At 40.0% G+C, this 12,862-nt stretch overlaps 1 protein-coding gene across 1 annotated transcript in view; it reads left to right on the forward strand.

Annotated features, from left to right (window-relative positions):
* LOC122563615 (arf-GAP with SH3 domain, ANK repeat and PH domain-containing protein 2-like) overlaps window positions 1–12,862 on the forward strand; it is a 78,106-nt gene that overhangs the window by 20,090 nt on the left and 45,154 nt on the right. Inside the window, exons 3-5 of the mRNA XM_043717576.1 lie at window positions 5,044–5,189; window positions 8,246–8,320; window positions 10,984–11,033. Of these exons, the coding sequence (XP_043573511.1) occupies window positions 5,044–5,189; window positions 8,246–8,320; window positions 10,984–11,033 (271 nt within the window). The remainder of the gene's footprint in view (window positions 1–5,043; window positions 5,190–8,245; window positions 8,321–10,983; window positions 11,034–12,862) is intronic.

Genomic DNA, 12,862 nt, shown 5'->3' on the forward strand with positions numbered 1-12,862 from the left:
AATGATTGGAATCTCATTGTTCAGAATCAGCAGTTCTAAGAGAATAGTCCCATTTCTTACTGGCTATGTGCCTTATGGGTATCTGCAGAGAAAACAAGATTTTATTCCCCTGTGAGCTACAATTGATGCCCTCTCCACCCAGTAACAGTTTTATTTCATTTTAAAAACAACAGTATGGAGCTGTATGAGAGTGGCCAAACCGTATACCATAACATCAATCTATGGGCAAAATGGTGGTGGAAAACAAATTGGTGTTTGGATTATTTGCCAATTTGTATAATGTTTGATCTTTTGATTTTATTTGGATATATGCCAAATAATGGGGCCATAGATTTAAACATTAAACTGGGAAATATTAAGATCAGTTTTGCGCATGGAAGAAAGGTTCATCTCAAGGGCTGTCTGATTGCTAGAATATCTTACGAATCTTTCCAAACTGCACATTCTTTCCTTCACTCACTCTTGCTCTGAAAAAAGAACAAGTAGATTTCTAGCGCTCTGTCTTAAGTCAACCTGTTCAGGCGTGTTATGACACATCTCTGGGGCAGAATCAACTTGAAGACAGGTCTCCTGGCCTAGTGCTAAGAACACTAGAATCTTCAAAATTAAAAATCACACAACACCAGGTTATAGTTCAACAGGTTTATTTGGAAGCATTAGCCTTTGTAGCACTGCTTTTTCATCAGGTGGTTGTGAAGCAGGACCGTAAAACACAGAATTTATAGCAAAAGATTATAGTGTCATGCAGCTGAAATGATGTATTGAGCAAACCTAGAATAGATCTTTCATTTTTGGAATGAGTTTAGAATTATATGCAAATATAATTGTGCAAATATAAATGCACCCCATAAGTTTGTGTGTGTGTGCAGGAGAGAGAGAGAGAGACAGAGACAGTAAGTGTGTGCATGTTAGTGTGAGTGCATGTGAGAGAGTGTGTGCTTGCATGTGAGCAAGCTTGCTAAAGTATGTGTGAGAGTATGAGGCATTATAAGCCTGTGAGAGGATGTGTGCGTGGCTACGTCAATGGATGAATGGACACCGCACAACAATCACCAGGCAAGTGTGTTCCCTTCCAGTTGGGGAACACTTCAGCAGTCTGGGACATTCGGCCGCGGACCTTCAGGTGGCCATCCTTCAAGGTGGACTTTGGGACAGGCAACAATGCAGAGTGGCTGAGCAGAGGCTGATAGCTATGGGGATGGTCTCAACCGGGACCTTGGGTTCATGTCACACTGCAGGTGACCACGCGCGCATGTGTGTGCACACACACACACTCATGCACACACACACTTATGCAGACTCTCTCTCATACGCATACATATACAACTCACACCCATGCACAAATCCTCTCTCTCTCTCTCTCTCTCTCTCCTGCAAGCACACACATATACATTTATGGGGTGAATTTATATTTGCAGAATTATATTTGCATATACATTCTATTTTGCTCAATAAATGCGTAATCTACAGGCAGTCAATCTATGTAATACCTTGTAAATTCCACTTTAGAAATAGAACCAGTCTGACTTAAGATTGGGAAACAGACAGCCACTAACCTTACAACTTTAATGCACTGTCTGAGCTGAGATTGCACCTTTTGTTATAAAACCTTAAGTTATCTTGAGAATTTGACCTAAAAGAAGTTCTGAGATTTACATATTAAAGAAGCAAAACTAGCAAACTCATCCTAAAAGATGAAAGACTTAACAATTTAGGTTTGTTCAATATATCACTTCAGCTGCATGACACTGTAATCGTTTGCTATAAATTCTGTGTCTTATGATCCTGTTTCACAACCTGATGAAGGAGCAGTATTTTGAAAGCTAGTGCTTCCAAATAAACCTGTTGGACTATAACCTGGTATTGTGTTATTTTTAACTTTGTCCACCCCAGTCCAACACGGCTCCTCCAAATCATGACTAGAATCTTCAATATTGTGAGCTACTTGATGTGTCATTCCCATTATGTGACAATCTTGAGTGCAGGAGACATGTCTGCTCCATTCACTGAAAGATTCGCCATGACTGTATGGTGACTAAAACCAATTGCAAATGTAACTACAAACATACCTGCATTGGTATTGGGATTGTTACTGTAGTATTGCACCACGATTCACTTCAGTCCACTGTCCCACCTGCAGTCGATGCAACCTGAGCAGAAAATGCTGAAATAAATCTTTTCAGGCTTGTGAAAGGAGACAATTGCAACTACAACTTGAGGAAGTTTATATTTGCTTGTCTGTACACATCTGGAGTTCAGCAATCTGATCTGAGCATCACTTCTCTTGAAGAATATTTTGGTGGTAAATGGAGCTGCAGTACAGAGTCACCAGAGTGACAGGGAGTTCTGAGGAATGGTCATTTGATCTGAAATGGTAACTCTGATTTCTCTCCACAGATGCTGCCAGACCTGCTGAGCATACCAGAATGACAGTTGGGTTATTAGGGCACATTAGACTTGTATTCATTTGACCACAGAAGATAATCTAGTTGATGTGTTTGAGATTTGAAATCAATCGTTTGTTTAATCCCTGTCTGGGGAAATCTGGAACAAAGAGGCGTAGCACTAGAATTCAACATCCAGTGGTAGCCTGAGGAAGAACTTGGCCACTCAAGGAGTAGTGGAAACCTGGAATGCTCTCCTCAAGAGGTTGAGGCTGGGGGTCAATTGAATATTTATAGTTTTGAAGTTGAAGCATAAAAGTACAAAGGTATTGATGTAATGCTGAAAACTTAAAACACTGATTTGCTTCAATTGGATCATTCAATCTGATTTTGGGCATTGTCCAGGAAGCATGTGAAGGCTTTAGATAGAGTTCAGGATAGGGTCAAAGGAATGGTTCCAGGGACATTTTATGCAGACAGGTTGGAGAAGCTGGAGTGATTATTTTAGAGGAGACTGTGGATGGGAGATTTTTTTTTTGAGGTGCTCAACGCCATAATGCATTGTTATATATGAACAATCTGGATGAAGGAACTGTGGGTTTTTGCTGAGTTTGCAGATGTCACAAAGCACAGAGCACTGACCAGTAGTGTTGAGGATGCAGGGTGGCTGCAGAAGGACTTGAACAGATGAGGAGAGTAGGCAGATAAGTGACAGATGGAATACCATGTGGCAAAGTGTGAGGTTTTATATTTTGGTAGGTATTTTTGGTAGGGGTGGCCTAGCTGCTTCACAGTGCCAGGGACCTGGTTCGATTCCCACCTCGGGCAATTATAAGTGTGGAGTTTGTACATTCTCTCCGTGTCTGCGTGGGTTTCCTCCTACCATGTGGCAAAGTGTGAGGTTTTATATTTTTTGGTAGGGGTAGCCTGGCTGCTTCACAGTGCCAGGGACCTGGTTCGATTCCCACCTCGGGCAATTATAAGCGTGGAGTTTGTACATTCTCTCTGTGTCTGCGTGGGTTTCCTCCGGGTGCTCCGGTTTCCTTCCACAATCCAAAGATGTACAGGGGTAGGCTATTTTCTAAATGGGGAAAAGCTTCAGATATCTGAAGTACAGACGGGCTTGGGAGTCCTAGTTCAGGATTCTCTTGTAGTTAACGTGCAGGTTCAGCTGGTGGTTAGGAAGACAAATGTAGTGTTGTGTTCATTTCAAGAGGGCTAGAGTACAAGAGTAGAAATGTACAGCTGAGGTTGATCAGACTGCATTTGGAATGTTGTGTGCAGTTTTGCCGCTCCCCTCCCACCCGGTATCTAGGGAAAATTGTGCTGGAATTGGAGGGGGTCCAGAGGAGGTTTACAATAGTAGTCCCAGGGATGAAGGGCTTATCTTTTGAAGAGCGGTTGAGAACTTGGGGTCTATACTGAGTGGGGTTTAGAAAGATAAGGGGAGGTCTGATTTGCAGGATACTGAGAGACCTGGATAGAGTGAAAGTGGAGATGATGCTTCCACTAGTAGGAGAGACTAGGACAGGGGACAGAGCCACAGAGTGAAGGGGCAACCCTTTAGAATTGGGATGAGGAATTTTTTACAATCAGAAGGCGATGACTGTGGAACTCATTACCGTAGAGGGCTCTAGTGGACTAGTCATTGAGTGTATAAGACAGAAAGGTTTTTGATTGGAAAAGGAAAATGGGTTATAGGGAGAAGGCAGGAGAGTGGGGTTGAGAAACAAATCTGCCATGATCGACTGAAGGGCTGAATAGCCTAATGCTACTCCGATATCTTATGGTCTTGTGATGGGGCAGGGTTAGATGGAGAGAAATTCCATTCTCATTGACCGAAGGATCAGGAACCAGAGGACATCAATTAAGGTGATTGGCAAAAGTGGCAGCAGGACACAAGAAAAAAAACACCTTCAGTGGCAAATGATTAGGAGCTGGAATGTTCTTTCCTAGGAGTGTGCAGGAGGCAGGTTCATTTGTGGCTACCAAAAGAAAAGGAATTAGATGAGCACCAAATTAACACGGGTAAACAAATCAGAGCTACAGGAAAAGGGAGAGGAGGTGGAGCCAGGGGAACTACAATTCCAGAGTGCTAGCATGGGTATAACAGCCTTCTGTGCTGTCACCATTTTACAGTCTTATGCGTCCAGCATTTCATAGATTTTTATTAGATAATGAATTTAAAGCATTGACCAATTCCAGTTGAATCCCCCATAAAGCTTCATTTGATTTCAGATTTTTGCAAGCTTATTATTTACATATTAAAACATTTGTTTCTAGTGAAATTTTTCCTTGATACTCATTTGTAAATGCAACATATTTAATGAGATCTATCGATCTTGCTGGTTTCACTTTCCCTTCCCAGCCTGAGAATTTCATCTGTTTAGTGTGAAGGTAACTAATGCTGGCTGGGTTTGATGTAACTATACCACCGTTATCCTGTGTGTTCCTGATTATACTGTGGTGGGGGGTGGGGGGAGGTGTTGGGAGAATGAATGATTTATTGGTTTGGATTCTCCTTCACTACAGAAACTGGTACAGAGAATGTACTTGGAGACCAGCTGACATTGTGTGTTGATGTGGGAGTTAGTATGGGTGTCCATTGAACCTTTATCTAACAAGAAGCCTGTTTTTTTCCTTTGATGTTGGTGTTCAGCACATGTGGAGAATAAGGAGCAGTACATTGAAGTTCTGGAAAGCTTTGGGAACCACCATCTATCTCAAAACAAGAATGAGTTGTCTATGGGTTTCCTTAACCTTGGTGTTTTCACACGTGAAGTAACAGCACTCTTTAAAAACCTGGTAAGTGTGTTCAACTCACCATTTCACTGTGTGCCATTGTAAGCATCTGGTTTTTAGTAGATGAAAGGAAAATAAGCTAAGTGGTAGACATAAGAGGTTTCAAAGGGACATAGAGAGTTCAGAAGGTGGCAGATAGAGCTTAATGCATTTAAATTATTCTGTTTGGAAATCATTCTGTTATGAAAGTACAGCCAGCAATTAGAAAAACAATTGACGTTAACCTTTTAATGCAAGGGTATTGGTTTACAAGAGTACAAAGACTTGCTGCAATTATATATGTGATCTGGTGGGCAGTAGCTGTCATACTGTGTCTAGTTTATTTATCATTACATAGGGAACAATCTATTATCTTTAGGATTATGGCATTAGGTGAGATTTACTTGGTATTTGGTATTTACTTGATTCTTGGGATGAGAATTGTCTTGTGGGAATGGGGGGAGACAAGAAGAAAAAAATCTCTGTTAACCAAAAAACCTCTCCGTGATGGAGTTTAACGCACATGTTTATTGTTGTCCACTTCACTGTCCCTGTTATCATAGGAACAGGAGTCGGCCATTCAACCTATTGAGTTTGCAACACCAATTAATATGATCACGGTTGATCAGTCATTTCTTTGATACCATTAATAATCAAAGTTTACAAGCCTCTCTACTTCAAATATACTCAAAAATAGAGTTTTAACCGCCTTCTAGGTAAGACAATTCCAAAGATTCGCCACTCTGAGTTTAAAAAGACAACTCCTCTTCTCAATCCTAAATGGCAACAACTTTATTTTTAGATTGTGCTTGATCATCTTACCTGCACCTACTCTTTCTGTGTTTTAAGCATTTTGTAGGTTTCAATGAGACACTTCTCACTTGAAATTTTGGAGAATTCCGGCTTAGTTTTCTAAATCTCTCTTCATAGGAAAGTCCTGCTAACCTGGGAACGAGTCTAATGAATCTTTGCACTCCCTCTTTCGGCAGTAATATCTTTCCTGAGATAAGGAGGCCAAAACTGCACAGTTATCTCAAACTTCTGTTTACACTAAGCCTTGGTGTAGCCCCCAAGAGCTAATTAATTAAGCACAGTGACCATAGAGCAGGAAACACAGGTCCATTAAGCCATTGAGCACTTGTCACTACAGTGAACTCCTTTATTCACTCTACCAAATTGTACTGACTGTCACTTCTACAAATTTGTCATCTTGATAACCAAGTGGAAATAGGCTTTCTTTTATTAAAACCATCATTATCCTGTGTATCTGAATTACTCTTGGCATTTCCTGTTCGTGAATAGTCTGTCCGTTCTGTTTAAAAGCCCTGTTCACAGAGCAACTGTTCAAAGTTAACATTGGTTCAACTATCACTTTGCAAAGTTTGTAGGCTGTCATTAATCCCTAATGCACCCAACTAGGATACTGTGTAGACATCACAATCCACCTGTTCTGCAATGTCAAAGATATTATATATATATATGTATATATATTCTTAAAGTATAATGCCATCCTTCAAGCTAAGACAAAGAAAATGAATTGTTCACAACCAAATGTTTTTACACTATTGTATAAAACATGAGACACCGTTTAAACAAAACAGTGGCTTATATTTCCTTTTCATGGGAATGGTCAGATTCTGGTGTCTTGGAAATGTCAGAGGACTGCTTCCTTGCAACGGGTTTTTAAAACCCGTTATTTTTCCTGTTTTTAGGGCTTTTTGATCCAGTAAAGAAAGAACTTGTATTTGTAAAGCATCTTGCATCACCTTGGCAAGTCACAAAGCACCAATGAAATACTTTTGAAGTGTGGTCTCTGTTGTAATGTAGGAAACCCAGTAACTGTCACTGCAGAGTTAGCTCTATAAGCAGGAATGTGAATAGGAGCAGATTATCTTTTTCTTGTGATGTTGATTTGAGGGATGAAGATTTATAAAACAGCAAACAATTTCTCAATAATTGAAAACACATTTACAAATGAATTCTTCTATTGTTAGCTAACTAACTCCATCTTGCAAGCCTGTACCTCTAGTCTCTCTCATGAACCGGTTGCTTAACTGCAGTGTTGGACACATTGCTTATTGTGGTTATAGGATGTTCTGTAACTTACAGTATTATTCTAATTGTAAGTAGTTACATTGTTAAAATTGTAAGGAGAAATTGGAATGGAAAGAGAACCACAATCGAAGCTATTTTGTAACTCTTTATTCCTCTTTTCCATTTCGGAAAGTTGGCCACATTTGGTCGACAAAAGAAAAAAAACATTCAGCTGAAACATTGCAGCAACACCAGGCTGTCTCTAATGAGAACAGGTTCAGTTTATTTAACCTTGAGCCGAACTTTCAACCTTTCATCTTTTCTGCCACCAAGACTGCCTCCTCCGAGTTTTTAACATCACTTGTCTCCATGCTATTCTTGACCTACCTTCCACTGAACACTTTCTCAAGCTCCAGTTACCCAATAACAACAATAGCTGCTCTCCTGGTCAACAGAAGCTCATCCAAAACCTTATCTATATCCAAACTGGCACCAAATGCAGTTCACCCAGCTCTCCGTACTAGGATGCTAACAATGCTTTTTTTTGTTTCTGTTCCCGCTTTCCCATTTCATGGCCTCTCTAGAACCTCCTGCCAATGTATGTCACACACCTCAAATTCTGGATCCATCATTGGTCATATTTGGTCAATGTCCTGAATTATGGAATTACCCCTTCCTTAAATCTTTTTTGCCTCTCCATCCTTCTTTCTTCATTTTAAGATGCTGTTTAACTTTTGTTAACACTCCTGTGAAGTGCCTTGGAAAACTTATATGATGTCAAAGGTGCTTTATAAATATAAGCTGTAACAGCAAATTTGTCAATGGTGTTCCCATGATCCTGCTTGTATGAAATGTAAAAATTCATAAAGTGAACAACACTGTGGGCCTTCAGAACATTGAATACATGCATTTTATTTGTGTTTGATTATATGAAATCTTCTTGTGATATTTCCAAATTAAGAATGGAATGGTGATGACTTGCTTGGAAACAATTGTCTATTTCCTTGTAGGATTTTAATGGTGACTTTTAAAAAATTTGTTTACAGACTCAAAACATGAACAACATCCTTTCCTTTCCATTGGACAGTCTCCTGAAAGGCGATTTGAAGGAAGGAAAAGGGGTGAAGTTATTTCTCTTTTTATCTGTCTTTGAGGAATTGTAGCCTTAACACCCCCGTTTAGCTTGGGCATGTAACTGACTATGGTAACGGTGGAGGAGGACATTAACTGTCTCTCTGGGAGAAACAATTTTGGCTTCTGCTTTCTGGTAGACCTCTGACAATTATTTTTATTATAGGGCTGTGGTGTACTTTCCTCTCCTCTGCTTATTGGAGAAGCTGTGTAGAATAAAGACAAGAGACTAAAAGGAAATTGAATAACCAGTTAAAAATTTGCATTTTATGATTGAAAATGAAGTAACATGTCCTTAATCACCCTACCATTTGGAGCAATGTTTGTGTACCACAGAGAATATCCAGCACGTAACACTTGGCCATCTAAGTCTTTAAGCCAAGGCAACTAAGCTAGAGCGGCTAACTGTCCAGAATTGACCTGGAGTCACCAGTTATTGAAAGTTAATCTCTAGGTCACTTCTGCATATGAACTAACCAGAAGAGTTAAGGGTGCATTAAATTCTTTGCCTAATTTTCTCTGAATGGATTTTATTAACAAAAGCATAGATGTGAGAGGGAGAAGAAAAGGCCGTTTGGCTGATGGTCAAGAATGACCTAGTTGGGTTTCTCATCGGCTTTGGGAACATGGAGCACTGTGAAGTTATGTTAATTCATGTTATTATATACATATTATGTTAATACATGTTATTCAACAAGGAGCAGCTGTGTAGAGGCTGCTGGAGGTCATGTGACAATCCTGGAATAACCTTAGTTAGTACCCCCATTACATGTACTGGCTATATTTTGTTCTGACTAAGCTATCTGGGCCTGCGGGCTTAGAATGAGCTATTCTTAGGCATTCTTGTCTAGGTAGGTAAGTCGTAACTTATTTAATTTGCTTTGCATTCCAGCCCTTTGCGCTCTGTTGCTTTGGAATTTACGAGTCTATATGTGGCCTCTTGAGAGGTTGCTGGCTGTTACTAAACGATTTACAATAAATCAAAGGACTTGGGTGTGCTGGGCTAGATCTGATACTGATGAAATGATGGGTAGACTAGTTAACGTTTTGGCCTGCCCCTACTGAAGGACACTGAGACTACTCTTCAGATTCTGTGAATTCATTATTTCTGCTCATTTCTTGATCTTGGAGTTTGGGCCCAATTATATTGCCATCTACAATATGTCAAGTCAGCTGAGCAGAGACCATGTGTGTGTATCAATTTGCACCATTGAGTGCCCCCTTTTCATGTTCACTCTGGCAACTGTATTGGGATGAAGGCACAATAGAATTGGCAAGGACATGATGCTGACAGCAGGGGAGGGTGCAGGAGGGACGGCTGCCAGCCTTTGGGTGGTACCTGGACTTTGTCTTCTGGAGTCCCTCCAAATACTGATGTGAAAGTTATTCATACTCTGGTTTTCCTTGAAACATGGCACCCCCTTAAAATCAAATGACATGAATAAGACTTTGTACTTGGGCTGAGTTTTGAAATGAGGTTGCCGCCTTTTGATTTGAGTCACAGTCTGAGATTGAACAGCGTTCTGCAGTTCGGTGGAAGATTTTAACATCCACTCTAGACTGATCTGACAGCTGTGTGTGTCTTTGAGCTGTGAAATCATTGGAAACTGGCCACATATGGAAATTCTATTTATTTTAATGTTTCAGGTCACCTCTGAGACCTGGAACATTAATTTCCTCACACTTTCCACTCTTTTTAATGTCAAATTGATGCTTTCTATGTCCAGTCTATTGTGGTCAAATGTTCCTTTTACTTTTAACCCCTCCGGCCCCTACGAACATCTCATGGCAAGAAGCATCTGGTATTTCCATTTATACATTGCAGTCCTGATGACCTTTCTTGTCTTGTGTAGATGTCTCTCATTAATCTATTCAGCTAAGTTATGACATACCTCTGGAGTAGGTAGTTGTCGGAGCTGGACTTCTTGGGCCTCTTAGCCCAGAGGTAGGGACATTACCTCTATGTCTCAAGAACCCACCTGTCTTGTGTGTATGGTTGACAACTTGGTGTTGAGGTGTAGACCAATCCATCCTAAGGGAGTATTCTTTTAATCTCAGACCTGCTTTGGAGTCTTTTCAGTTGATGAGGGGAGGCAGTTAATTTGATTAAAACCATTTCTGGTTGGCTTGAACTGAATTAAAATCCCAAGGAACAACACATTGGATGGTCATGAAAATTGTAAAATAAACCTGAGGAGTCTATATGACCCGATTTGTATCTCTAATTGCCACCTCACTTGTAACTTCTAAAAGTAGGCACTAGAAAGCAGAATGCTACTGAAATGGGCTGTTTCAATCAAGTTGACTGAGTAGATTGTGCCTTTTTGAAGGAAAGAAGATTAAAAGATTAATTAGTGATGCGGTGATACAGATACTGCTACGATGAATGCATTTATCCAAAATTTCAAATCTTATTGTTGCTAATTTGGGGAATTGTTTGAATACTCACTGAGTTATCTGGCTCAATTATTGCCTAATATTATTCAGTCCTGACCTATGTACTTTGTGGCTGTGAGAGCAAGTGGACTGTGAAGCTCCCAGTTTAACAGTCACTGAATCTTGGCAGCAATTTCTGGTGTGACAGATGGGTGTTGACTTTGCCATCCATTTATAATTGAGGTCAATTAAACTACTGTTTAATCTCTGCTTGCAGGATCCAAAGAAACTCATTGAAAAAGCTTGGAAAGACTATGAAACCAAAGTGTAAGTACTCCTCAGAAACAGTGATTGAAAGAACACCACACATTTCTTCTTCAGGTGGCATTATTCATTTTATGCCAATCTGATTAGACAAATGGAAACTTAGTTTAACATATTATCTAAATGATAATAACTTCAATCAGTGCAATGTCTCCTCAACATTGCTCTGGACTATCAGCCATTTATGTTCTTTTTTGTGATCAGTGCCGTAGAGCGGGAGTTGAAGACAGCCCAATAATAGGTCGTAGCTGAGACAATATTGAAACTAAAGCAAGGTTTGTGATTGAATATTTCATGTTGCTATTTGAAGTGTTGGGAGTTTTCCACACCTCATTTTCTCCATGCACTAATTCTATTTTTTACAAAAAGTGTTATTGCCTCATTGCCTTGCACTAAGAAATTGCTCTTGGGGTCAACAGTATCTGTGTTTTAAGATTCATTCTGCCCATTACATTCATCCAGCTCTTTGGAAAGCGTCCAGTCCCACTCTCTTACTATTTCCCCATAATTTGTTCTCGAATCTGCTTCCACAATGTTTCCAGTCTCTGCATTGCAGATCATCATAATTCATTGTTTTTAAATTTAAAAAGTCCTTCATTTTATATTGATTCTTTTCATTAAGTGCCTTATCTGTATTCACTGATATTGACTCCTCAGTTAGTGGAAACCTTTTTTTTCTCTCGAGTCTTATCTAAGCTCTTTATGGTTTTGATTCATATTTTACTTTACTGCTGTCGTGCTGTAAGGATTATCATCCCAATGTCTCTAGTTTCTTTATGCTACCATCATCTTTCATTCCTGGTACTGTTCAAGTAAATGTCCTCTGCGTCCTTTTCAAAGGCATCTAAATACTTTAAAGTAACTTGTGTGAACTAGCTTGAGACTTTTGAGAGCTGTAATAAGGTGCTGAATAAATATGTTCTCATTTGTTGCATATGTCAATCTAAGTCTGCCTCCAGGCAGGATCTGGAATTATTGTCTTGTGTTCTAATGTTGGCTTGTTCTCCCGTATTTTTTCATATTGGACATTGCTGGCAGGACCAGCATTTATTGACCATCTCTAGATGCCTTTGTTGACTTTGATTTGTTAGCCTTTCCAGAGAACAACTGAGAATCAGCCACCACCTCTCTCTGGGTCTGGAGTCATATATAGCCAGACCAGGTAAAGGCAACAGATTCCCATCTTGAAAAATCCATGGTAACAATCCATGATGATGGCCATGGTCACCATTAGCTTCAATTTCAGATTTATTCATTGGATTTCTATTTCAGCAGCTGTTTTAATGGGACTTGCACCTCTTTGTGCAGAGTCTGAGCTTGAGTCCTTGGATTCCTAGTCCAGTGACATTACCCCTACATCACCATCTCCCCAGCAATGCTAGATTTGATTGAAATCTTCTACACCTGCCTTCAGCGGGTGAAAAACGTTTTCTGAATCTTGGTATGAACAGTTATAGAAACTTTATGAAAGGGGGGGTTTAGGGTGTATGTTTGCTCTCTGAACTGTAGGTTTGATATCCAGACGTTTCATTACCTGGCTAGGTAACATCATCAGTGGCGACCTCCAAGTAAAGCGAAGCTGTTGTCTCCTGCTTTCTATTTATATGTTTGTCCTGGATGGGGTTCCTGGGGTTTGTGGTGATGTCATTTCCTGTTCGTTTTCTGAGGGGTTGATAGATGGTATCTATATATCTATGTTTGTTTATGACGTTGTAGCCCTACACACGAATGAAAAAAACCCACCATTTCAACTGGGACAACACATCTATCCTGGGACAGGCTAAGCAAAGACATACCAGAGAATTCCTAGAGGCCTGGCACTCCAACCACAA

This window comes from Chiloscyllium plagiosum, chromosome 27 (assembly GCF_004010195.1).
Source record: "Chiloscyllium plagiosum isolate BGI_BamShark_2017 chromosome 27, ASM401019v2, whole genome shotgun sequence".
Lineage (NCBI taxonomy): Eukaryota > Metazoa > Chordata > Chondrichthyes > Orectolobiformes > Hemiscylliidae > Chiloscyllium > Chiloscyllium plagiosum.